At 53.1% G+C, this 27,045-nt stretch overlaps 1 protein-coding gene across 2 annotated transcripts in view; it reads right to left on the bottom strand.

Annotated features, from left to right (window-relative positions):
• The window catches only part of ANXA6 (annexin A6), a 49,650-nt gene that overhangs the window by 11,481 nt on the left and 11,124 nt on the right, over positions 1 to 27,045 (bottom strand). For both annotated transcript variants that reach the window (XM_046667253.1, XM_046667254.1), the window contains exons 3-20: positions 22,039 to 22,129; positions 21,260 to 21,354; positions 20,626 to 20,739; positions 19,560 to 19,650; positions 18,532 to 18,611; positions 16,586 to 16,642; positions 15,663 to 15,756; positions 15,152 to 15,247; positions 13,953 to 14,011; positions 12,787 to 12,909; positions 11,601 to 11,659; positions 10,156 to 10,234; positions 8,402 to 8,483; positions 7,120 to 7,214; positions 6,357 to 6,470; positions 4,556 to 4,646; positions 3,653 to 3,732; positions 3,042 to 3,095 (exon numbers count right to left, since the gene is read on the bottom strand). In XM_046667253.1, coding sequence (XP_046523209.1) covers positions 3,042 to 3,095; positions 3,653 to 3,732; positions 4,556 to 4,646; positions 6,357 to 6,470; positions 7,120 to 7,214; positions 8,402 to 8,483; positions 10,156 to 10,234; positions 11,601 to 11,659; positions 12,787 to 12,909; positions 13,953 to 14,011; positions 15,152 to 15,247; positions 15,663 to 15,756; positions 16,586 to 16,642; positions 18,532 to 18,611; positions 19,560 to 19,650; positions 20,626 to 20,739; positions 21,260 to 21,354; positions 22,039 to 22,129 — 1,554 coding nt within the window. The remainder of the gene's footprint in view (positions 1 to 3,041; positions 3,096 to 3,652; positions 3,733 to 4,555; positions 4,647 to 6,356; positions 6,471 to 7,119; positions 7,215 to 8,401; positions 8,484 to 10,155; positions 10,235 to 11,600; positions 11,660 to 12,786; positions 12,910 to 13,952; positions 14,012 to 15,151; positions 15,248 to 15,662; positions 15,757 to 16,585; positions 16,643 to 18,531; positions 18,612 to 19,559; positions 19,651 to 20,625; positions 20,740 to 21,259; positions 21,355 to 22,038; positions 22,130 to 27,045) is intronic.

Here is a 27,045-nt window from a genome sequence, read left to right as displayed (position 1 = left end):
CAAAAGGCCACATATTATATGATTCCACTTATACGAAATGTCCAGAAAAGGCAAACCTATAGAGACAGAAAGTAGACTAGTGGTTGCCTAGGGCTTGGGGGGTTGGGAGGAAATGAGGAGTAACTGTAACATGTACAGTTTCTTTTTGGGGTGATGAAATGTTCTAAAATTGACTGTGGTGAGGGTTGCACAAGTCTGTAAACATCCTAATGACCACTGACTTGGTACATTATAAATGGGTCAATAGTATGGTATATGAATTATATTTTAATAAAGCTCTTATATTAAAAAATAATCTGGGGATTGACTTATCTAAAAATGGCCACAATTCTGCATTTTGCTCTGGCTCTATAATAATTAGATTATCTAGATTATTTATTGCTCAAGCTGGAACACTCAGCGTGAAAGGGAAGCTCTTAGCTATTCCTGTGGGGCAACAGGTGAACACAGGACATATGTCACCTTGTCCATAACAGACCTGGACTCCCAAGAGGTGTTGTGGACGCCCGGGGGAGAGTATGGGATGGAGGAAGTGTGGAACAAGCAAACACACACAGCCAGTACAATGCGGGTTCTCTCTCTGGGCGGACTTGGCTCTGTGTATCAGATGCCTTCCATTTTTATACACATATTCCTCCAGCATTCCCATTTCACCTCTAGAAATCTAATCTAAGGAAAAAACCATGAATGTGCTAAGTGTTGGTTATTAGGGAGAAGGCTGCTTAAATAAAGTTTGGTAGATTCTTAAATGGAATGGTATATAAGCTGTTAAGTGATGTCAATTTTTTAAACATAATATGCAACAGTAGTCACAGAATATTCATTTTTCACTGCTATAAATCAGGAGTTCATTTTTATATATACATAAAAAGACAACTAGCATGACATATTCCAAAATATTAACAATGGTTTATAACTAGTAGGTTATGGATTCTTTTCTTTGGTTTTTGTCTATTTTCTAAAGTTTCTACGAAAGAATATATATTACTTTTTTTTTTAATAAAGGTTTTTGTTTTGTTTTGGTTTGGTTTTTTTTGGCGAGGAAGGTTGTTCCTAACTCTGTGCCAATCTTCCTCTATTTTGTATGTGGGACGCTGTCACAGCATGGCTTGACAAATGGTGTGTAGGTGTGTGCCCAGGATCCAAACTCATGAACTCCGGGCCGCTGAAGCAGAGCATGCGAACTTAACCATTACACCACTGGGCTGGCCCCAAGAATGTGTATTACTTTTGAAATAAAATTTTTCTAGTTATAAGAAAATGGCCCACACTAAGACCAGGGTCTAGCCCCTATGAGGCTGGAGAGGCAGCTGAGCTGGGCGGGGCGCTAGCTCCCTCCACTGTTTCCACCCAGGTTCTCTCTCGCCCCTTTCCTCCTGCAGAGCCGCTGCCAGTGAGGCCCACCGCTGCCCCCTCCTGGCAACAACTGGGAGCAGAGCTCACAGGTAGCAGACACAGGCGGAAGCATTCCAAGGAGGATGAATTTCAGGGTGGAGGATGAATGTGGGGTGATCTCTAAGGAGGCGGCCAGGTTTAAGGATCCTCAACAGCACAATGGGCTGCTCACAGTAGTCCTTAATAAGTATCTGTTGAATGAGTGAATGCAGTGTGGCCTCAGCAAGCAGCCCTGGCAGCTGGGTTCCCAGCCTCGCCCCCCATAAACGTACCCACAGTGCAGCTGGAAAACCACACCGAATGGAACCCTGCTGCTTCTGACAGCTTTGTTCCAAACCAGGGCCTGGACGACTGGGCACCAGCAGCTACCTGGTTTGGAAGCTGCAGGAATTACTGTACTGGGTCCTGGAGGATACTAAAAGCTTTGGAGTCAGGTGGGCTTGGGTTCAAATCATACCGCAGCTACCTAGAAACGGTACTCTTGGGTAGGTAAGGAGCTTCATTTTCATTTAGGGAAAAAAGCAGGTCTAATAAAGTATAAGGTAGTCTTAGCACTGTGCTGGGTACTTAGCACATATCCTAACAGTCCTAACAGGACTCTGTCTGTCTTAGCTTACAGCTAAGGATCCCTCCAGCTCAGATGCTGCTGTGACATTCCACACCTCTGCTGGCGGAACTGGGAACAGAGCCAGTGCCCCCACTCCTAATGCATCAGGGCTCTTTTCAACCCACCAACTGTAAAAGAAGGGGGCTGGATCCACCGTCTGTGGTCTATGCCCGACCCCGGGACCTAGAGCTTCTGAGGGGCTGGGGATGGGGCAGGAGAAGAGGAGACCTGGGTCAGGCCAGAGGGTGCTGAGAGCAAGCACAGGTGAGCGGGGACAGTGCAGACAGCCTCAGCAGGGACCACCCAGCCACAGGGACCCTTAGGGACAATGGATTTGGGGTTGTCCAGCCCCCATGAGAGGCCATCTCCGGACCTCAAGCTCCCCATCCTAAGAAGCAGGACAGAAGCAGAGAAGCCAAGAGAGCCTAGAGCGCCTCTGCCCCCACACTCATTCAACAACAAATATTTATTGAGCTCTGACCCTGTGCCACTTTGGAGACATCAGTGAGTAAAACAAAGACCCCAGCCCTTGATAAAGTCACTTTCCAGGTTGTGCCAGGACACTCCCTTTGACCTCGGTCTCATTTCATAGATAATAAATCAAGACCTTTGGCACTCAGGCCCCCATCCCAGCAAGCTCCCAGATCTGCTCCTACTGGGTCAATTCCACCTGACCCACTGATTTGCTGTGTGACTTTCAAAAGTCATTCACCCTCTCTTGGCCTCCATTTTCCCACTGTAACATGAGGAGTTTGACCTGGACAATCGATGAGTCCCTTTCAGCTCTGAGGGTCTAGGGTTCCAGGCCTACTCTTCACATAGGAAATGCCAGTAAGACCAGCACCACACTCTCGAGCATCTTTCTGAAAGCTCTGGAAACCCTCATAGCCTCACTTCTAAGGGTGGAGAGGTGTAAGGGGCCCAGAGTCTAAACGTCTGTCAATCAAACCAGCCAGGTCCCTGGCAGGAGCCTCTCCCGTCCCAGACAGCCAGGGCCTGGCATGGACAGACATCAGCTGGAGGCACCGGGGAGTCTCACCTTGGCATCGTCCCGGGCCTGGTCCCGGTCTTCTCCCCCCTCGTCACGGTTGCCCTGCAGCAGGACCAGCGAGAAAGGTCAGTCCCCAAACATCCACCCTCGGTGCCCATCAGCAGCCACAGGGCCTTGCTCAGCTCCTCCACCTTGCTGCACCCCCTCCCTCAGCTGAAACTCGCCTTCACAGTAGCGGCTATAAGCACTAAATCTGGAAGGCACTGAGCCGAGGGCCTGACCCAGACAGTGAGCCTGCGGAATGGTGCACCAGGGCCCGGCATCTGAGTGATGGGAATTCAGGAGATGGCGACAGAAGCTCCTGGGTAACAACACAGGGAAAGGTCACCCATGTGGCTTTGTCCTGTGAGCAGGGGGCCCAAAAAGTCAGTCTGAGGGTCATCGAGATGGCTGCCCAGAGAAGGTGGCACCAAGCCAGCTTTGAAAGTGAACAGTGGGGGAAAGCGTCACACAAGGCAGTAACGGCCTCAGTGGTGGGACTGAGAAGGCAAGAGGGAAGACACCCTCTCCTCCTCAGGAGTGGGCTCCCAACTCCCCACCCTTCCCCCATCCCAGACCCCCAGAGAGCCAAGCAGGCCTGGGCCCATGAGTTCACCCACCGTGGCCAGAGAGATGAGGATCCTCCTGAAGTGGCCGGATGTGTCGGAGCTCAGAGCATCCTCCAGGGACTTGTGATAGTCTGAGACAGAGGAATGGGGGTTGGGTGGTGGGCAGCTGCTGGTTAAGAAGGATTGGGTGGGGAGGGAGGGATGGTCCTAGAAGCTCAGACAGTCTGGGCAGAGGTGATGGGGATGAAGGCGTTTGTAGTTGGTTCCTGGGAGCATCCAGCCATCCTGCTGTTCATCTTGACATGGACATGCCCATCTATCCATCACCTCCCTCTGCTCCTGTCCTGGCTGAGGTCTCATTATGTCTCTCCTCTCCCGTACAACAGCCTCCCTGTCTTCAATCTCTCTTCCACCTTCCCTCCTTTATGGCAGGTGCTGAACCCAAAAGCACAGCTCTGACCGTGTCACTCCCCTGCTCAAAAATTCTACCATTTTAAAGCTCCTTACAAGGGAAAAAGTTTAAATATTTTTGACCAGTACTCGAGGTTCTTCAGAATAATATGGAGTCACTTGTTGAAAAATTATTAAGAATTTTGAGATGGCGATAGGGTAGCATGCAACCAAGCACAGGCCATCTGAACGCAGGGCCCCATGCGACTGCATAGGCTGCCCACCCATGATGCCGCCCTCCCTCTCTCCAGCGGCCTGGACAGTCACTCCTCTGACTCCCAGCCCAACTCTCTTCTACCTCCAGGCCTTTGTCTGGCTGGGACTCTGTCTGGGGCAGCCTTTCCCAGACACAGGGCTGGGCACACCCAAGACACTTATCAAAGCACTATGGCCTGAGAGAAGGGAGACAGGGCAGAGCTGTGGGGCAATGCCAGAAGCTGGGGGACCAGGCTCTTCTCCCACCCGCTTCCCAGTGGGACTGGGTCTCAGGCCTCCCACACGCACCTTCCTTATAGGCCTCATTGATGGCCCGGATTTCGGCATTGGTCCGAGTAGCCAGAATTTCGATGAGAGCCTTTTCATCTGTGCCAGCTCCCTACAAGGTCAAGGCAAAGAAGATGCGAACCACAGCCCTGACCCCTGTGCAGATGCCCAAGGGGCCAAGGTCAGGGAGGCCCTGCCTGCAGAGACCACCCAGGAGGTGAACTCTCAGGCCATTAGGCCTTCCTGGATTTTCTCCCCACCCCCAGATGTGGCCCCCAGACCTTAGCACAATCAGGGATGACCATGCCAGCTTGCCAAGATTTCTAGAACCTTCCATGAGAAGTGTTTTGGATAAAAAAAAGAATATATGGCATATAAGTATATGTATATAAAAATGCATATACACATACATATCCTGAATGTAAATATTTATACGTAAGCATATAAGAACAGAGGACAGGCTGGCCTGGTGGCACAGCGGTTAAGTGCGCACGTTCCGCTTTGGCGGCCTGGGGTTCGCCGGTTTGGAACCCGGGTGCGGACATGGCACCGCTTGGCAAGCCATGCTGTGGCAGGCATCCCACATATAAAGTAGAGGAAGATGGGCACGGATGTTAGCTCAGGGCCAGTCTTCCTCAGCAAAAAGAGGAAGATTGGCAGCAGATGTTAGCTCGGGGTTAATCTTTCTCAAAAAAGAACAGAGGATGTGCGTCACAGTACAACAGTGACTGTGGTCTCTGAGCGGGTGAGAGATCATAGATGGTCTCTATTTTCTTTTTTGTTCTGTGTATATTTTCCCAAGTTTAATGGTGAACATGTATTAACTTTTCAGAAGAAAAACAGTTCTGTGCTTTAAGGAAAAATATAAGCTGTATTTGTTTATATCTGTATTTGATGAGTGATGCTAGGACTCATACGGTAGGGGCTCTGGACTAGGGCAGCTCGGGGACCCGCTACTGAAAGGTCCCCAATTTGGGGGAGGGGAGGGAGGTGGACAAGACTGGTTGATTGACAGATTCGAATATCTGGGTTTTTTAAATTTAATTTAATTTTTTTTTTTGAGGAAGATTAGCTCTGAGCTAACTGCTGCCAACCCTCCTCTTTTTGCTGAGGAAGACTGGCCCTGAGCTCACATCCATGCCCATCTTCCTCTACTTTATATGTGGGACGCCTGCCACAGAACGGCTGAAGCGCAGGGATGATTGTTCCCATTTCACAGCCCAAAGCTCAGACACTTAGACAGTGTAGGTGGTCCAGCGCCACACAGTGAGTTCGTGGTAGGGCTGGACTAGAATACAGACTCCAATTGCTATTGTTTTCCTCCCAGATCCATCCTGCCTCCTCCAGCTGCTCCAGGAGACCCCTCTGACCCCTCTGGTCACTGGGCGCCTGAATGAACCAGAGTAAATGCCAAGACTTTGGTGCAACTCCTGGGAAGAAGGAACTCTCCACTGGAGGTGCTGGCTGGTCGGATATACACAAGACATCGTGCTACCACAGGGAGAAAGGGTGCTTGAGAGTGAGGCAGCCACAGAGGAGGGCTGAGCCAAGCAAGGCGGGGAGAGGCAAGAGTCTGTGTACATTATTGAGTCCCCGTACATTACTGAGTCCCTAGATTCAGCCATGTCTGAAGCCAGATCAAGTCCTGTCCTTGTCAGTTAGAGGAGCCAACATCCCCTTTTGTGTTTGTGCCAGTTTGAACTGGGTGTGGGAGGGGCTCTACCAAGGAGTTACAACCACCCCACTTGGGCTCTAGGGAGCACCTGTGTCCCCCCAGCACCCACACAGACTGGACTCCATCCCTTTGGTGCCCACGCTGTACCTCCATGGCCTTCTTCAACTGCTTAGCATCGTAATGGGCAGGTGGCATCATGAGCCCCAGAATCAGCCTCGCCAAGTCTCCAGAGATCTCGGACTTCAGGTCAGCCATCAAGTCCTGCAAAGGGCAAGCCAAGGTCTCACCAACTTCAGCACTTGCCCACCTGTGACCCGGGATAGGGACGAGGTATGGACCGAGGAAACAGGGGCTCCATGTGGATGCAGGGGATCAAGGGAGCCTGTGTCTGTCTTTGCTGACGTTGGGTTTACTGTTTAGAGATGGTGGGGAAAAAACAGCCAGGAGGAAGACCTGCTCTCCCTGGAGACAGGAGACAGGGAAGGAAAGGGGGCAGCACCATTTCCATCCTGGGGGAAACTCGCCAGCCAAAACGAGATGCCACTAAGGGGCAATGATGACTGACACTCAGCTGGGTGCCTTGAACCTCTGCACGGAGGGAGCTGTGCGCCGAGATGCCCCAAGCACTGCATGAAAACAACTCGTCTCCATGATCAGCCCAGGCTGAGCCTCCATCTCCTCCGGGCCGTTCACAGAGAGCTGCTGATCACAAGGAACTGGGGCAGTGGAGAGGGGCGTTTGCAGGCAGCCGAAACCCAATGCTGGAGATACTCCAAGAACACGTGACCACACGGGGCCCCACTGCCATGAAGACCCAGGGGCTCAGCTGCGCAGAGCTGGCTGTGACAGGTGGAGCTCCCTCTGAGGAGGAGCGTGGATGCGGGGCCCAGTGCCCAGGCTGAGCCCTTACCCGGCCGAAGTGAGACTTGAACGTCTGCCGGATCTGCTGCCGCTGGGCGTTGCTGCGGTGCGTGATGATGTCGATGATGGTGCTCTCGTCAGTTCCTGGGTCACCGAAGCCACAGGGCTCAGAGGAAGGCCTGTGGCCCAACTTTCCCCATGTTCCCAAAATAATGGGCCCCATCCATCTTCGTCAGGGTAGAAGCCTAGCTCGGCAGCCACATGCCCCAAGCCCCTACAGGAGCCTGCCCGCTGGCCGCAGCCACTAAGTGCCACTGGATTCCTCCCTGCACGTCCTTCTGTCGCATTACCAGGGGAGCATAGAACACTGGGTTTTGAGTCAGGGCCTCTGGCTCTGACAATGGCTGTCCCCTTGGGCAAGTCCCCACCCCTTTCTGGGACTCAATTTCCACCCCTGTAAGATGATGAGGCTGGAGTAGTTACTAAGGCACCCTTCCCGCCAGACCACCCAAGTCCTATTGGGGACCCTATATCCTTTCTTTTCAACTCCCTGAAAGCTGGGCCCCAAGCCCTTCTGGCCACAGCAGGGTGTCTCTGGAAGGCATCAGGATATGGCTTCCTGCCTCTTGATCAATGTCATCAACCTCAGACCTGGCACAGGAATCCATCTTTCAAAAGCATGTTTACCTGTCATCTTACAATCCTAGGTATTACCATTCCCGTGAGACAAACAAGAAAGAGGCCCCGAAGGTAAAAGACTTAACCCAAGGCCCCTGGGAGATGCTGTTGGGCAATGGAAACCAAACCCCAGATGCTCTGTCCCCAGTGGCCTTTCTGAGGACAGGCCATCCACCCAGGGGGTGGCTCTTCCCACTGGAAGCGGGTGACCAGCAGGGGGCGCCCTGACCCCAGAATTGGGACTCCTGGATTACAAGGACTGTATTTCTTATTTTACACACAGGAAAACTGAGACCCAGAGAGGTTAAAGGACTTCCCAAAGTCACACAGTGAGCCAGTGGCAAAGCCAGGGCAAGAACCCAGGCCTGAAGCCCTACTACTTTCTTCTCCCCAGGACACTGCTGCTGAGGGACTGAGGACACCTTGGTCGGCAGGAAGGGTTTGTGGCAAGTTCCTTATTAACTCCCACAGCCCCCTCCTCCCTAAACGCAGGGGGCCGGGAGGCTCCTTAGAAGGGTGGAGACTCAGGGTAAAGTCCTCCTCATCCTGCAGACCCTGGTTTGAGGCCTTGGCTCTGGCCCGTACCTGGCCCACTGCCAAATCTGCCCCCTGCTGCCCAGAGGCCAACCCTGCCCCTTTCATGCCCCCCTTACCAAGGCCCTTCATGGCTTTCCGCAACGCTTTGGCATCTGCATCAGGGTTGAAGCCATCGGCTGGGCGCACAGTTCCTTTCAGCTGCAGGATGCAGAAAGAGACTCAGCAGGGGTCTGGAGGCCCCCCCGGGGGCCAGGCCAGAAGAGGAGCATGCGAGGGAGGGGTGGCTTCCCCACAAGCACCAAACCAAGCACTTCAGGGGAAAGAGGCGGGGTGAAGGCGCAGCAGACAGACCCCTGCCCTAGAGCTGGGAGAGGGAGAGACAGACCTGGGCCTGGGAGCAGGGCAAGTGCTGGTCAAGGGAGAAGCGGCTGGGCTCCTGCCCCAGGAGTCAGCCCCGTCCTGGCGCCAGTGCGGCCTCCCCGGTCCCTCAGCATCCTGCCCTGTCCACAAGGCCCTCTGCCTCTTAAAGAGCCACTTCGCCTGAAAAGGCAACCTAAATGTTCTGAAATGCCAGAACAGAGTTTCGCAAATTTCAGTCACTCCTGAGTGACCTTTGCAACGTCTCCATATCTGGGCACATGCTATGCTATTTCTTAATATTTTTACTTAATTCAGCTTCTTTTCCATTTTACTTAAATGCATTCATTTTGAAGCTCATTTAAATAAACCTAAAGGAAGGATTTTTGTCCATTTTGTTTTTGAATATATCCTACAACCGTGCCCAACACAGAGTAAGCACTCAAAAGTATTTGTGAAATAAGTCAATGAATGAAAATAATTTTATATCAGTCTCATAAATAGAAAGTTGGCTCATGTGCCATAAACAGATGATAACCCACGAAAATAAATGTAATAAAAAATCATGGTGTCAAGTATCACCAGATTTAACAAGGTGTCATTGTTTGTCAAAAGCTCTGAACTTGAAGTCAGCTCTCTAGCTCTGTGTTTGTGAAAAAGGAAAATCAGCGAATGCGGCACCCGATCAAGGCTCTTTCTTTGACATAATCAGGCAGGCTGAGGTACGTGAAAAAGAGTAGCTTTCTCACTCTGTGAGGGTCAGTGGTATTTAATGCCGTGCAGGCTCCCCTCCCCCACACTGAATTCATTTCTCATATAACTTGAGATCTTCCGCAATGACAGTTCTTGCCTTATAATTCGGGAAACGCTGTCCTAGAACGTCAGAGCTCGAGAGCTGTTCAAAGGCACTGAGACTGCCATGTCTACACCTTCATTTTAAAGATGGAGACAGAAAGGGGCAGGGACCTGCCAAAGGTGGCACAGCAAGTGAATAACAGAGAGAATCCAAGGTTCCAAACACTTTTCTATGGACCAAATGCTACCGGTCCCTGGTACTGTTTGCCTCAAGTACTTCTGTGAACCCTGGGTCCATATTCTCATTCTTTGTGGACCCCGGGTCTGAGGATGGTCAGGACCACCTTGCATCATCAGTGCACCCAGGGGCGCCCATCTGTTCTCAGCTTTCATGCCTCCAAAGCCCAACTGTTGGACCTAGGATGGGACAGGCCCCTCCAAAGAACCAGGTCTCCATTCAGCAAGCCCTGTGAGTGGTTAGTGGGCCAGAACACTTCCCAGCGGGTTAGAAGTTAATGCAGGAACCAGATGCCCACACCAGAGTGCCCGCCCACGAACTCATCACTCCAAGAAGAAAAGGAAGCTCAGATGTGAGGACCAGTGTCTTGGGTTGGCCACCAGGGGGCAGCTGGGTGCCAACCAGAGCAGCGGGAAGGTGCGAGCAGAAGAGTGGAAGCTCGTGGTCAAGAGGTCAAGCAGGAGGTGGGGAGGGTCTGACCTCTACTCGGGCCACTGCACTAAGCTCCCACATCTGATAGGCCACCTGCGCTGCCTCCGGGAAGAACTGGCCAGCAGCACTGGAAGGGAGGGGGTTGGGGAGAGGATAGGAGGGAGTGTCATCGTGGGCAACATGCCCCACATACAACACACACAGACACAGACACAGACACACACACACACTTTAAGAAAACCCATCTGGCTTTACCTCCTCTCCAGACTATGCCTCATCTATTCACCAGAGCCCCCCCTCCACTTCTAAGAACCTTCGACCCTCTCTTGAGACCCCTGCAATCTGGCTCTGCCTGGCAGCCTTCCTGGCCCAGGGTCCCAAGCAGGAGAGGATTTCTCTAATATTTCACCCTCCTCTTTCTTCCCCATAATTTGAGCATATCTATCCAAGTCTTCCCTCCCAAACAAGTCAACGATCAGCTTACAGCCACGTCATCTCTACATCTCCTCCCGCAAAGCACCTACGGTTATCACGTGCGCAGTGAATGTCCGCTGAACCGCATGGGCCCCTAAGGCACTCGCCAAAGGTAGACAGGAGGCTCTCACATCCTTATTAACTGGATCCTTGTGAGCTCCAGAGAAGGGAAACCTGAGTACCACAGTTCCTCTCCTAGCACATAAATCCAGTCAAGTCACGCCCCAATTTAATCTCTTCAATGGCTCCCTGTTACCCTTAGGAGAGGTTCATATGCCAGGAAGAGGCCCCAGGCCCTGCCCACCTCTCAGCCTCCCTCTCTCCCCGGCACTCCACAGAAGTGCGAGCATGGTTACATAAATGAGCCAGGCTGTGCCTTCTCATCTCTAGGCCTTTCCTCCACACCAAACACTCTCCTCCAGACCCTGTCTTCACCTCCGCTTCTTCCTCCTCACCTTCCTCCTTGGGTCTCAGCCTCAATACCTCCAGGAGCATCCCCCAGTCTGGCAGAGTCCATCTACATGTGCCTTCACGGACACGAGACTCTCCGCATCAGAGGACAGCCCCGTATTCACACCCCGGTCGCATGCCTCCCCAGACCGTGGGCTTCACCAGGGCCTTCCCCACCAGGCCTACACACAGACGGTGCTTCAGACAATATGCTGAATAAGTGAGGAGGCAGGGCAGGCACCTGTGCTTTTTCCATCTAACAGACGAAACTGAGAAGCGGCCATGAAGTTGCAAGGCCTGGACCCTCATATTCTGATTCCTGGTCTACACCCCCAGACTGACTTTCCAAGTTCACCAGTGCACAGGAGACCATACTTGTGTTCACACACACAGACACTCAGACACACAGATATCGGCAAAGGCCATCTTTCACCTGTGGGGTGCTCCTGGCTCCGAGGAATCCCCGAGCTTATCCATCCATCCATCCATGAGGATGAGGGCCAGGAGAGTCCTGGCCTGCCACCCCCCCCAGGCCATTCTCTCCAGCCCAGGGTCACAAAGCCACTTACTCATCATCTCCCCCACACAGCTTCAGCAGAGCCTTCTTGTACTCGCCAGAAGTGTCATTCTGGAAAGAAAGAGGGAAAGGTTACCTCTCACCCAGACCTGGGTTCCTCTCAGACAAGGAAGGAAGGTTCCGCAGTGCCCCAAGCAGGGGAAGGCTGAACACTTATTCACAGCAGCCCTGACGCCCCTCCTCTCTGGAGGTGGCTGAGACCCCCAAACAGTGGTGTGCTGGTAAGTATTCAACAACTGGCTCTCTGGGGAAAAAAGAAGAAAGCCCTGATTTGTAACAGTTGCCATTTCTGTGGTGTAAATACTTCTGACAATGGGTATTTCAAGCTGCCAAAATGACTTCCCTGAAGAAGGAAGTCAAGAAGAGATGCTCACGGCTCTTCTTAGCCGGTGCAAGCTGGCCCAGCACACCACTGCCACAGACAATCCCCAGCTCCACCCTCCCAGGGGAAATCATCCACGAAAATAGGGCTCCGTGAAGGAAAACATTGGGAGATGCCAAAACTAAACAAAAAAATGTATGTTTGGTAGACGTGGCACATCCTGCATCCCCTTGGAGCTTCATAATGGACAATATACTAAAGTCTATGAGAAGTTCTCAAGTAAAGAAACTGGTTTATCTTTGCTTATTCTAGTTTTTTCCAAATATTTCCCATGAAACATCTTTGCACATAATACCTATAAAACTCCTCTTTGGATACACTTTGGGGAACTCAGTTTGAAGTTATAAAGCTTTATCTCACTCACCCAAAAAAAGGGAGGAAAAACCCAACTCTACACCTGTGTCTTGACCAAGTCCCGTGGGGTGGATACCCCAGAGCCATCACCCGGCCCAGGGCCACATTAGCACTCATTTCTGTTCTTCATGTCCTGCCCTGCTTCTTCCAGGAGACTGAGCTCTCGGTGCCCTTGGGATGGAGTCCTCATCTCAGATCCAGCTTGCGTGCCCTCACGACCCAGCCCTGCCTTCCTCTGAAGAGATGCCTCCCGTCTCACTAGTACCCCGACATTTGCTTCTCTGATGAGTTGCCTTAAATTCCCTGAATGTGCCACAAGGCAAGGGTCCTGGGACTCCCAAGAGACTCCCAGCTTTCCAGGCCAGTTCCTTTTCTCCTGGGAGTGGTTCCCAAGCCCTCTGTCTCGGCAGAAAGCTCTCTGTCCCCTGTTAGCTGCGCTCACCTTGATCATGCTGTACAGAGACTTCTCATACTTAGTCCGGAATATCTCCCGAATGTCAAGCATGTCCAGCTCGCTACGGGAGACCATGATGCGGATCAGCGTGTTGTCTCGAGTCCCCAGGCCCTGGAAGACAAGTAGGTTTGGGGGAACAGGGAGTTGAATGAGGCTGGAGTGCTGAGAGCCCCCAGCTTGGCTGAAAATACAATTTCCATAATAAAATGTTGAAATTAAGAACAAAGCAGCACAACACTGCCATTCCTTCTGAAGCTCCCTGTGCGTCCCTGTTGCTTTCATCTCCTCCCTCCCCCTTGTACGTCATTCCCATCCTTGATTTCCCTTATAAGTTTACCTAACTTTGTAACTCGAAGCAATATACTGTTTAGGTTCACCCATTTTGGAACTTTGTAAATCTACCACTATGCGTGTATTTTTGTCACGCTACGCCTGATGGACATTGGGTTGTTTCTGGTTTTTTCTTAACACAGACCATACTGCCCTGGAGGTTCTTATGAACACACGTGCACAGGCAAACATCTCTCCAGGGCCGAGCTGGCCAACCTCACTGTGGACTGGAAGACAAAGAACGGGCTCTGGTCCACTTGCCCTCCTGGGATGGTCACACAGGGGCCTGGGCCTGTGGCCTCCGGCAAGAAACAACTACATTCATTTACCCTGGTGTGCTATGGAAATTCCTTAGTGTCTGTGTGTCACGTGTGTAAAATACAGGGAAGCACTGTTCTCAGTACACCCCTAGTGTGGAATCACAGGGCCACAGGGATGGGAGAAGCATCACGGATCTTAGCAGATAATGCCAGAGTGTTTTGCACTTACCTATGTACCCTAGATATAAACATTCTGGTTAATTCATATTTGTTAAAAGTGTGGGCTTCCAGTCCACCGGGCCTGATGCATCAGGTGCAGGCTGTCACTGTCCCCTCTGATCAATCAAGGGCAGGTATTTGGGTGGGAAGGTGTGCGACCAGCCAGCATCACAGGCCCTGGAGCTCACCTGGGACAAAGTGCCATCACTCTGTCCTGTGGCCAGTCCCTTGAAGGATCTCTTTGGCCAGGGGACCACAAGGACTTGCCCGAGAGTCCCAACGGTCCTCTGGGAGTGGACAGAGACCTCCTCTCCCAACCTCGTTCACACCAAGCCAAACACGCACCTTCATGGCCTTGAAAAGCCTTTCAGCAAAATACTCCGGGGTGCTCCGGATGCACTTCACTGAGGAGAGGGAGGAAAAGGTAGTTATCCTGGCTGCCTCGGAAAGAGGATGGGGTGGCCTGCCCCTTCTTTGTTTCCATCCCTTGGGGGCCACCAAGTTCAAACCCAGGAAGAACCCTGGCTCCTGATAACCCACAGCCCCAGAGCACCCCAGACCCACCCACTTGTATTACAAACCCAGGGAATAAAGAAATCAGGAAATCGGCCTGTTGTAAGGTGGGGAGTGCGTTGCAAAGACCCACTTCATCTTTCTAGCCCTCTGGAGTTTCACAGGGACTGTGCTGGGTAGGGGTAATCTGCAGTGGAGTTGAGAAAGGTGTTTCTTTAGATTCTGCTACAGCAGAAAGGTGCCGGCTGTGGAAACACTGGATCCCGCCGGCAGATGGGCCAGAACCTGACTACATGTGACAGGGGTGGCGAGGGACGGCTCTGGGCGGGAAGATGAGGGCCGGGCTGGAGCTCTCTCCCAAGAAACACATACACACCACCTACCCCAGGCTCAGATATATCAAGTCTTGGTGTGACTGGCTTGCAAGGGCTTCTGAGTCAGGCAGTCCATCCCTGCCCCCATTTATCACATGAGGAAACTGAGGCCCCGTGAGCATAAGTGACTTGCTCCAAGTCAATCACAGATTTGGGTTTGAATCTTGACTCCACCATTGACTAGTCAGCTCCTGGCATCCCTCATGCCGAGAGCACCCCCAATTCATTACAAAACGGCCCCTTGGCAGGTGAGGCAGCCTCTGTGAGACACAGTTTCCTCATCGTGGAATGGAGATGATGAGTGCCACTCCTGGGTCTTTTTAAAGACTAGACACTCAGCACGGCGCCTGGTGCACAGTACACGCTCCACACAAGCCCGCTCTCCAGGTCATTATTCCCCCACCCTGGCTCAGTGCCTTTTCACCCAGCACACACACTGAGGCAGGAGGAGCAGGAAGGCAGCGCCTGAGGCTCGGCTCCCTGCCTCCCAGGTCTCAGCCATGCTGCCCTGGCTAAACCTTTAGAATTCACCACCCATCTGTTTTCTCCTTCCCATCTCATACCATATAATTCCCCTTTTCCATTCCTAGCCCCTTGTTCCTGGGCCAGAATCCCAGAATCCCTCGAAGACCCTAGGAATGCCATGTCAGGACGTACCCACAGCCAGCATCAGCTTCTCAAAGTCCCCGGATAGCTCCCCTCGGATGCTGGCTTCGATCGGCTTCCCTGTGGTCTTCAGATACTCATCAAACACTGAGTCAGACAGAGAGACAGGGACATCGAGAGTGTCCCATAACACTAAGAAGAAACAGGGACTTCAGGAGGGAAGGCACAGTGGCCAGGATGGGAGTACCGACACGAGGTCGATACTTCAGGAGGTGACAGGGAGGCCACACATCACCAGCCGCTGTGCGGTCATGCTGCGTATGCTGCAAGGGACTGTGGACACTGCAGGCTCCAACACAAAGATAGGACTGCTACTTAGATGGAAGCGCTGAGCATCCTGTTAATGACTCTGGCGAGGGGCTAGACAAACCACTGTCTAGTCAGATCAGGACTCGTGTTTGGGCTGTGGATGAAGTAGCTATCATGCTCCATTAGTAAAGGAAAAGAGAAAGGAATTCTTGGCACAACCCCCAGGGGGCAGCTGTGGGTCTCTGGAGCTTACCCAACCGAAGATGCTGCTTGCTGCGATTTCCCAAAATGTAAATGAACTGGGCTTCATCTGTTCCCCATTTCAGTTCCCCTGCCTCGTACAAGTCCTGAAGGGGAAGAAGTGGGACTTAACTGAAGGAGGAAACCTCAGGAGACAGGACTCCTGGCCAAGTCACTTACAACTACTGCCAGATCCCTGAACAAACCAGTAACTGGTAGTGTCAGGACCTCTGCATACACATATACATATGCCTGTCTCCCTTTCTTTCTGAGGAAACTCCTACTCAAGCTTCAAGGCCCAGATTAAAAGTCCCATTTGTTCTCAAGGCACTTCCTGATGCCCCAGGCAGAATTCTCTTCCCCTCCTCCCTCTTCTAGGTTCCTATAGCTTTCTGCTTCTTTATAGCTTTGATCCACTGTATCTTACAATGATTTCTTTATATGCCTGACTCACCACTACTGTGTGGGCTCATGAAGGACAGGGACTATGTCTTAGCATTCCCTGTATTGGCCTCCACGGTGTTACTGCCACACAGTAGGGGCTCAAAACACCTGGAATACATGGTATGTTGATAGAGAAGGTATTTGTGTGATTAATATATGCCTGTCTCTCCCAGTACTAACTTTGTTCATTGGTGATTCCCCAATGCTTGGCAAAGTGCCTGGCACATAGTAGGTGGTTCAATAAATATTAACCAACTGAACGAATAAATGAACAAATGATGAAAGCTCCAATATACATCTCATCAACTATATAGAAGCTGGGTATCTTTCAAAGATAACTTAAATCCTTCCTTCAGCAAAGCACTGTATAAATGATGGCTATGAGTCAGTTATTTCTGGTATTTGATGCAAATTACTTCTCCTCCAGCCCATGTCCGATCCCTACCCTCTCCCCTGGCTGTGCCTCGGGGACCTCCCCCAGTGCTTGTTTACCTGGACGTCCTGGTGCACCAAGTCTTCACTCACTACGTCGTCCTCCTCCCTGGTTCCCTGGGCAGAGAGACAAGGGACATGTGCCTCAATTACCAAAGCCAGGGGGAAGGCCTGGATGCCGGCGGTGGTGACAGAGAGCACTGGGAAAAACATGGCGGCCTGGAAGTGTCCAGGAGCAGTGACTTACAGCTGCCCCTGGATCAAGACCACAGCACCTATTTTAGAGGGAAATCAGAGGTCCCCCCCACTGGTTTCTCCCTTCATCCTCGGAGCTGGGACCAAACAGGGGTGCCCTGAGAATAACCAAGGCCCTTCTAGGTGCTCCCATCACACAGGAAGCCAGAGCCTTGAACTGAGATCTCTGAGGACAGGGCGCCTGCCACAAAGTCCTGCCGTGGCCCATGACGCCCCCAACAATGATGTGGCAGGGGCAAAAAGTCTGCACATTTGTGTTCTATTAGGAGCTCCCATACCCTAACCCAAATAACCACCAACGAGGATGTGGAACTCGGGCCCTGAGATCTGAGCTCACAAGCTGTGAAGGCACCAAATCCTCCTGGTGTTTCCGCTGCTCCGCCCTCGCCCTATGCCCCACCTGACAGCGGAGGATCCTCATGGGGACTGGAGCAAGCCCTGCCGGGCTCCACGATATGTGGGCAGAGGTCAAGCCTTGCTTATCTCCTCTTTCCCCCGGATTGTGCACCTCAGGATCTCAACCCCCTGGTTCTGGGACTGAGTTTAAGAAGACAGAGCCACACACTTACAATCGGGCCACCTCACCCCCCAATTGGTGTTAGATCTTGAGGAGGCAACATCCTTGACTCCAAGATTCAGGCAGGAACTCTCCTCTCCAGAACAAGTAGCTTTGAAAATGGGGACAAAGGTCACACTTGCCCATTCCTGACGATTCGGATAATTAGCCAGTAGCTTAATATGGGATGTGGATTGTTACGATTAACTTGAGGAAAAGAACTGGGAACAGCTGATGTAAAATTTGTGGCGGGAGAGGAGTGAAAGAAACACAGAGGTGGCTTAATTTATATAGAAAGCTTCATAAACGTTTATAAAGCTTCATAAACGGAGCTGGGTTTGAGCCATCTCAAAGCCTGTTCCTACACGGCCTGCGGTCAGAGATTCCCGTGGGGCCGGGGAGGTCAAGTGAAGCGGCAGAGTGGGACCCACTCTCCAGCCCACTGCAGTCACACTGAATGCAGGTCTGCTCTTGCCAGAACTTTCAATTATTCAAAAGAATCCAGAAGTCTGATTTTCGAGCACAATCTCCCTATTTTTAAATGTTAGTAACTAACTCAAAGTGTTTTCTTTAAAAAACACATTGCACGGGAAAATGAACAGAGAACCCAGCGTGGCAGGTTGAAGTCAGCACAGGACACGGGCGTGCAGCCTCGTTATGGTCTTTTTCGTGGACTCTGTGGGTGGAGGGAGGAGCGGGCTCGGCTGTGGGAGACGCAATGCAGGCAGCCCCAGAAATGCCATGTGTCTGCCTGTCCTGAGGTCCGTGCCACCTCTGGAGAAGCAAAGGCAGGAGGGAGGCCCAGAGAGGTGCAGGCAGGGGTGTGTGTGGAGAGAGGAAGGAGGTCACAGGAGAGGACATTCCCAGGCACAGGAGAGAAGGCCGTGTGCAAAGGGAAATGCGGGTCACGTGGACACACCTGCCTGTGCAAGCCAGGGGGAACAGAACAGACCCCCGGATGCACAGATTCTACCCCCAGGTAAGCCACAGAGAAACCATCTCAAGTTCGACGATAAAATGGGCAGTTGGGGAGGGGCAGCCACAGTATACAAGAAAGACTTTATACTTGAGGAACCACCAAGGAGCCCCTCACAGACCACCTGTCCGGGGGAACACGGAGAAGGTGCCCACAGCCCTCGGCCTGCACGCAGGTAGGGAGCTCCGGGAGGGTCTTAGGGCCCCAAGGTGGACCAACCTGGAGCAGGACCACGAGCATCTTCTGGAAATGGCCAGAGGTGTCACCAATGACATCAGCCTCCAGGTCTCGCTCGTAGGCTGCAGGGAAGGAACACAAGCTCTAGTCCCATGCCCAGGAGACCCCAGGGATCCGGGATAAAGGTCCCTGCTGCCCCTAAAATGATCAGCGTTTGTTACAAATCCCAAACCCAGTCTCCATGACGGCCATGGCAAGACCCAGGGTGTGTTTTCACCATTCTTTGTACTGACCCACGGCAAGATGGGATGTAATCCACCCCTTTCTCCATCCCCACCTGTGCCATCCCACTCCAGGAACCGTCTCATCTCCTGGACAGTCACAGCCTTCTGAAGGTTCTCTCTGTTTCTGCTCTCACTCGCTCTCCAACCCACAGCCACAAGGCTGACTGTCTTCAAGCTCCTATCTGAACCTGGGCTCCCCTGGTTCCCACTGCACTTAGAAGAAAACACTGTCTCTTTCTCTTGGCCTTCGAGGCCCTGCGTGATGCTGCCCTGCCCTCTGCCACTCTCGCCTCGCTCTGCCTACCAGGATCATCACTGCCCCAGGGCCTTTGGACTTGCTGTTCCCTCTGTCTCCCGGGATCTTCTCTCCACTCCTTATACAATTGGCTCCTTCTCATTTCCTCCTAAGACAGGCTTTCCCCGACCACCTGTTCGAAGCAGGTCAAGTCTGCTTCTTGTTATCTCATCTGTTTCCTTCATAACACTTATCCACGCATGTCATCACAAGTTCACCTATTGATGGTCTGTGTCCCTCGTTACCTCCTTAGTCTATAACCTCTGGGAGGCAGGGACCACGTGGGTTTTCCCACCACCATATCCTGAGAACCTAGCACATTGTCCAGCACAGAGCAGGTACTTCTAGGATGGATGGACAGATGGACAGACAGATGGACAGTCAGAGGGAAAGAGGAAAGAAGGTGGGTGGATAGTCTTTAGGTCCCCACCCTTGCAATCACCCTCATTTCATATCTGAAAAACCTGAATGGCCCCTCCTGCCCGTCTCACCATCTTTGTATGCTGCCACCAGCTGGTGGATCTGCTCGTTGGTGCGGGAAGCCAAGATCTCAATGAGGCACTTCTCATCGGTGCCAATGCCCTGGGAGAAGAGAGGGGTACACGAGTCACGGGTGGGGATGGCTGACCACCAGCCATGGGTTGGGAGCCTGGAGCGGCCAGAACTATGAAACCCCCAGCACTCAGGGTGCTCCAACCACAGCTCTTATGCATCGATCTGGAGCTGCTGCCTGAGAATCAAAAGACACAGGTTCGAGTCCCACCTCTGCCCACAGCTTGCTTTGTGATCTCTCATTAAGACACTATCTTTCTGGGCCTCAGTTTTCTCCCTCTGTAGAACGGAGATGATACTGGTTGTTCTGCCAAACTCCCAGGGAGATAGAGGAGGTAAGAATCTCTCACCTTGCTAAGTTTTTCAGTTTATGCAATGAATTCATGTTTGATGGCTCATCTGAGACAAAGATCATAGCACGTTATAAACTGTAAAGTCCTGGGCACACTTGACAGCTTTGATCTCTCCCTGCTTCCTAGGGAGCAACCCTCTACCTCAACCAGACCAAGCTGCTCCTCATACCTGAACACACCGCCACAACCTCTCCTGCCATTTCTTCTCCAGCTTAGAAGGATCTTACCACTCTGATCAACCAATCCTCTCCAGGCTTTCGAGCCCAACTGGATCCCCTCATCTTCTACGACACTCGCTCAAGCCACCCCAGGCCCAGGGCCCTGCCCTGTAACCTCTTTCAGAACGCCCTTGGCCTTTGGGCCGTGTGTCTCCACATCCCTATATCCTGCTCCCTCAGGACTGAGCTGTTGGTGTGGGGGTCTGGGCCAAGGGCCCCCTTTTATGGGGTGTGCCCCACAGCAACATGTGTCCCACATCTGTCCCTCTGGAGGAGACCCTCGGTGCCCCTCTGGGACAGGGTTTGGGCAAGCTGCCTCTTGAAGCAGAGCACGTCTGCCGGGTGGGAGCAGGGCTCACGGAATACTTGCTAGAGAAGCAGGAATCTTCCCAGTAACCATGCCCACCCCCAACACACAGACACATGCTTCTTACGGAGACAGCGTCTTTAATTTCTTTGGCGTCACAATAGGCAAGCGGCCTCATCAGACCCACAATCAGTCGTTCAAACTTCCCCGTCAGCTCATACTTCAAGTCAGCGATAAGGTCCTGGGGGGAGAGGGAGGCGGAGGAAGAAGGAAGAGCAGCTATAACGTAAGAATTACATTTAATAAGCACTCACTCAGGCACGGACAATTCAATCAGCCCACTTAATCGGCCCTCTTGGAGCTAGGTACTCTCATCAACCTTAAGAAACAGGCTTAGAGACGTCAGGCAACTTCCCAAAGTCACGCAGCTGGCATATGGCGGTGCAGGAGTCCAGCCCATAGCATCGTGCCCCTTCCTCACCATCGTTTACTTGTTTACTGTGTGTCTCTCCCACTGTCTGTGGGACCCAGGGTGACGCTGCACAGGTCTTAGTCACCTGCGTGGCACTAGCGCCCAGCACAGGGCCCAGCACATAGCACGTGCTCTAGACTCTCTGTGGATGAATGTTCCCTGACTGAAGAGGAGAAAAAAGGAGGCAGAAGAGCCAGCAGAGAGGCTGCCCTGGAGTAAATACTCAGGAAAGACCTTGAAGGCACACATGGCTGGAACCATTCACCCGCCCTCCGGTGGCCATGGTTACCTTGCCATAGAGGGACTTGTAGCTCTGGATGATCTCCTGCCTCTGCCTGTTGCTGCGGGAAGTGATCAGCTCCAGTATGGCCTCCTTGTCACTGCCTGGAAGAGGGGAGGCACCCGTCACCCTACCCCAACCTGCCTTCAGGAAAGCCACCGGGGCTGCTCCCTGCAGTCCAGCCTTCTGCCCACAGGGCGGTGGCATCAGGGGAGCGGGGGATCTATGGAGACCTGTCAGGCCCCCACTGAGAGGGATCACAGCACACACAGCATCTGAGCTCAGAGGGCCCACGATCCAGCTCCTCATCACACAAATAAGGAAACTGAGGCCCAGAGAGGGGCAGAGACTCACCCAAGGTCTTACAGCGAGGCTGGCTTAGAAAAACCCAGGTGTCCTAACACCCAGGACAGGGTTCTTTTCATGACAAGAAAAATAAAAGAGAAAAACAAGCACTTAATTCAGGGTGGTGGTTACCCCCAAGAGGAGAGGCGGCAGGGGGACCTGCCAAGGAGGTTTCAACCATCTGAGAAGGCAGGTGCTGTTTCTCAGCTTGGGTGGCAGGTGTACAGGTGAAGCTTCTATTATTCTTCAGACCTTTCTGTTGGTCTGGAATATTTCATTATAAAGTTATAAAAAAATAAGAAGAGGAAACAAAAAAAGACGAGTTCATCTCACCCCCACCCCAAAAGGGCTCTGGGCTGTACGCACCTGTGGGGACACCCCCAAGCCCCAGTGAATCCCACTCCCTTTCCTGGGGGCCCCCCTCCCAGTGGCCAAGCACCCACCAAAGCCCTTCATGGCGGTATACAGGGCCTCGGCATCCTGGCTGGGGTTGAAGTCAGGGAAGTCGTGAACGGAACCCCGGTACTTGGCGCCCTGTAGAGAGAAAAGCAGAGGGTGAGCTGCTGACTGTGGCCCCAGCCCCATGCCGCTCTCGTAACCCTGGCCACAGGCTGAGCTCCTTTCCCGTAAAAGCAAGCAGGGACCTCAGAAGGCCTAGGTCAGCATAGGGATGACTCTCCGGGCACCTCCTGCCGCCACCTGCCCCAAAGCCGGTGCCATTTCCCCAAGGGAGGGTGGCTCAGTAAAGAAGGCCAGGGCCCTGCACCACTTTGCTAGGACCCAGCAGAGATAAAAGCCAGCTGAGTGCAGGGGTGCAAATGATCCAGGCAGGAGAAACAAGAGCCTCGCATATTTTAATGGCACTTTGTGGTTTACAAAGCCCCGTCACCTCCATTAACGTGAGTATTTTAGCAACTTGCAGAAGCACTTAAGATGATCTCTATCAGAGAAACAAAGAAGCCGAGCCCAAGGAAGGGAAGCAACTTGCAGAGGGTCACACAGACCCCATATCTCCGGCCTGTTCCCCTCTGTTCTCCAGCTCCAGAAACCTTGCAGCCATCAGCTTCAGAGGGTGGGGGCTTGGCCCAGGGGGGCCCAGAGCCACCCTCCAATTTGCCGCTAAGACAAGGTGCCGCCCCGCTGGGCCCTGTAAAGCAAGCTGTGAACTGGCATCTGAGGACAAGCTGGCTGGGTCCTTGGGGCGAAGGGGCAGAGAGGTGGAGCCAGAGGATCTTCCACACAGAACCTGAAAGCACAATGGGCTGGTTCACAGAGAAGTCAGATGTGGGTCAGCTACAGGGCCCCAAGAAATATGGGGCCTGGGACAGTGGTTGAGAGCTGGGAGAGCGGAGGATGCCAGAGCCCAAGGTACTGAGCACACAGCACGGTGACAGGGCACTTGCTCAGCCTGTGCCAGGCCCGATGCTGACGGTGGCAGACTAGGGAAAAAGACCCAACCCTGTCTTTCATGAGCTTCTGACCCAGTGGAGGAGAGACAAGCACACAAATCACCATAAACCTTGTGATAAACACCCTAAGACAGAGGCAAAGGAATGTGGGAAAACAGTAGAGGCCGATTTCAGCACGGGGAGGGAACCAGGAAAGGCTTCACAGAGGGAATGTGGGTGGCACATAACCTGTGCCTTAAAGGGGTAAGAAGTAGACAGGAAAAACGGGCCTCCGACCATCGCCTGCATCTCCCAGCGCCTGCACTGCGGACCTGGCCAGACATTTGCATGCTCCTCAGTTTACGTCTGCAGTTGCTGGCTCCTCCGAGGTACGCAGGCGTGGGCACGGGGTTGCTATTTAAAGTTCTTACAGGGCAGTGACCAGAAAGACACGGCCCTCTTCCCGCCACCCGTGAATTCCCTGCAACCTGATCACAGCCCTGGGCAGAGAAGGAAAGAGCAACACATGCCAGCTACCCAGACCAGAGCCTCGGAAGGAGTTCAGCGAGCATGGATGGTGGCTTTCCCGCCAGAGCGTCCCTGTGCCTCGCTACACCCCGCACGGGCCGGAGCCGGAGAAATCCCTGCTGACCACAACACCTGGGGCAGGCAGCTTGACAGAGACCTGAGGGCAGCACCAGGTCCATCCTGTCCACTGCACAGAGACAGAGCAAAGGAGGCACTCAAGTGTTTGCCACAGAAGAGACAAACAAGAAGACAAAACAACTGGTGTCCTACAGGAATGTGACTTCCAAACCTGTTTGTCTTTCTCTCTGGACACCCTCCAACCCAGGAGTATCAAGAAGCAGAGCAGAGAATAGGAGCTTCTAGGATGGACGGACAGCTGAGAAGGCCAGAATTACAGTTACGGCTTTGCAAGGCTCCTTAAAGACCCCTTAGTTCAGCTTCCCACTTGTTTCTTGACTCCATGGCGGGTGGGGACTGTGCTATGAATAAGACAAATACAGATTATGGGCAGCACCTGGCAGAGTGCTGGACACAGCGACACAAAGGGGCTCAGTAGCCGTGACGGGGTGGAAGGAATGGATTAAGACCCATGATGGCTCAGGCTGAGACGGAGGATGCTGAAGGGGGAGGTGGTGGAGGAGAGCCCTCTCCTGGCAGTGGGTTTCCAGCCATGCTCTCTCCAATGCCAGCGACTCTTGGGACCAGCGTTGCAGTATGCAGCTTTGAAAGATGCCAGGAGGGGCCAGGTCCTCTATGGTCTGTCTGGGCCCTTTGACAGGCTAACCTGGTGCTATGACCCATGTGTGCTTTTCTCTCTACCTGTCTGAGCCCTCTTGGCCTAACCCACATTCACTCCAGCCTTCAATCCACTGTGCCAATGGTAGGACCTGCCTCCCAGTGCTCACTTGGAATAAAGGAGGGAAAGCCCTCTGAGAAGCACATGAGGAAAGCTGGTCTCCTATTACCACCTGTGTCCCAGCAGACCTCCAAAACAGAGAGGGAAGGTGACATATCCAAGACCACATAGCAAGTCAGAGGCCCAGCTAGGAAGAGAACCCAAGGTTCTTTCCAACAGATCAGGCTCTCTCCCTTCCCCTCAGATTCCATCCAGGTGGGGCCTTGAGTGAGGAAGGGACAACATCACACAGCCCAGGGCTTCTCCCCTCATTAGCAACGTCCGTCTGTTCCTCCCCTTGGATCCTGTACCATTTGCCTCCTCTGCTGGAGCTGGCTCCTTCTAGGCAGGCCCATGTCCTCTCTGTGCCATTCTGAGCCCATTTTCAAGGCTATCAATAGGCAGCAATCCATCCAACCCGTGAGACCCTAAGTGCTTCTCGCTGTCTTGGACACTCACGCTTCCAGGGCACCTCAGGCTACCATGCCACTCATTCATTCACGCAACGTTTCCTGAGCACCTGCATAATGCTAGGACCAGGGACCACTAAGAGCTCACAGCCTGGCCGGGAGATCATGACAATTCCAACTACAACACAGTGTGGTAGATACTATGCTAAGGGTAACACGGGAGCCAGGAAAGAGAAATTCCCTCTAGAAAGCTCTGAGAGTCTGCCTTGCTCACTGATGAACTCCCCAGGGCTTGGCACAACCAGGCACTCACTAAATATTTGTTCCGAGACGGACGGGTGCATGGATGGAATATGACTGTGAATATATTCTCAGCAGATCAAAGACGACTTCTTGGAGGTGAAGACTAAGCTGTGTCCTAAAAGATGAGCAGCAGCTGGCCCCAAGGGGTTGGGGGAGGGAAAAGGCTTCACAGAGAGGCAAGAGCAGGCAAGCAACATGCAGGGCAGCCAGCCCAGAGTCTCCAGTGCTCAGTGTGGATGCCCAAAGCCGCCATGATCGTGGGATTGGAGGTTACCAGGAGGTAAGGAGAAGAGGAGAGGGTGGAAGCGTGTCCCCAGGAGGAAAGGCAGAGGTCTCAGCAGGGAGCTGATGCCCCTCTTTCCTGTTGCTGCTCCTCCACCTCCTCCCCCTCCCTCCTGGCACAGCGCAGTGGTTGGGCAGGGTGTGGGGAAGGGGCTGTGGCTGATGTAGTGCCACGTGGGGGAAGGAAGTCTGCTGCCTGACACAAGGCTTCATCAGACGTTCCCTCAGAGACAGGCCTAGCGAGCAGCAAGGCTGGGCTCCCCTGTGGGTCTTTGCAAAGGAAAATAAAGCCTTCCAGGGAACTGCCTGCAGACTAGTTATCCCAGGACCCCATAGGATCACAGCCACTAGAAGAGGGGGTGCACAGGGGGCCTTGGCAAGGGTCACACTCAGAGACAGAGAGACGGTCCTTCAAATCACCCATGGCTGGTCATCTTCACACCAACTTGGAGAATTTTACATCTCCAAGCGCCACCTGTGCAGCTGTCCCCACTTCTCCACCTCACTGACTCCCTGTCACTCCTGCAGCAGGCAGGTTCCTGGCCTCAGGTACCCACGATGAGTAGGAGGCGAGGGGAAAGCAGAGCAGAAGGCACTTTCCACCCTGAAATATTCAGCAGGTCACAGTGCCAGCTGGTGAGCAGCCTGGGCCTTGGGGTTTCATGGTCCTGGGCCCCACCCAGGCTGCTGCTAGAGGAGCCCCGAGGCTTCTCGGGAGCAGAAGTGATGTCACCCAAAGAGATGGTGGCCCGGCCAGGGCTCCAGCTGAGAGCTGCCTCGCCTGGGCCGGACTCAGGCCTTGTCTCTGCAGCTCCTGGAGCTCCAGGTACCAGCTCCATCCCTCTCGCCCTGTCCTCAAGCGTTCCATATGCCCATCATCACATTCGAACCCAGACCATCCCTGTGAGGCTGAGGCCACAGAGCCAAGCCTCCGGGACCTCTCTGTGATGCCGCGCTATGTCTTTACATCTTTGGGCCTCAAGTCCCCCTGTTCTGGAAGGAAAGACAGAGAGAACTCAGCAAGAGGAATGTGGGGTGATCTGGACCAGACGAAAGAATGAGTGGCTTGTTCTGTGCATGTGTGTGTGTTGGGAAGGGGGAACTAGAAGCAGAATTGGGTGCTAAAACTGGAAGCAAAAGACACAAGCTTTGGCTGAATGGAGGAAGACCTTTCCCGCTCTTCTCCACACCGTCTTCTGAACTTCCTCCCCTTCCCGAAACACCTGCCCTCTGAGCACGCCAGATTACTTTCACCGCCCTGAGCACACGACATTCCCTCCCTCTGGCCTTCTGTCCCAGCATCTGCTCCACCTAGACCATCTCAGCCCCTTGCTCTTCCCGAGCAGCTCCCTCCAGGCAGCTTCCTGTTACCCCAACCGGCAGGCCTCTGCACTGCCTTTACTGCCCCAGCAGAGCATCAGCACCGTGCGTGGGGGATCCCAACTCCCTCCATGGGACGAGCGGCCCCTAAGGCTCTGCCACCCTGGGACTCTTGCTTGCAAGATGTCTACTGGCCCCTGGTCCACGGCAACAAGAAACCACAGGTCAGCCAGAAAGACAGCATGGTCTGGGAGCACTGCACCAGGAGTCTAAAAGATCTGCGCCCTGGGTCCTGGCCCCTCTGATCTCCTGGGGCCTGATCAG

This window comes from Equus quagga, chromosome 7 (genome assembly GCF_021613505.1).
Source record: "Equus quagga isolate Etosha38 chromosome 7, UCLA_HA_Equagga_1.0, whole genome shotgun sequence".
Lineage (NCBI taxonomy): Eukaryota > Metazoa > Chordata > Mammalia > Perissodactyla > Equidae > Equus > Equus quagga.
This window is presented reverse-complemented; position numbering and strand designations above follow the sequence as displayed.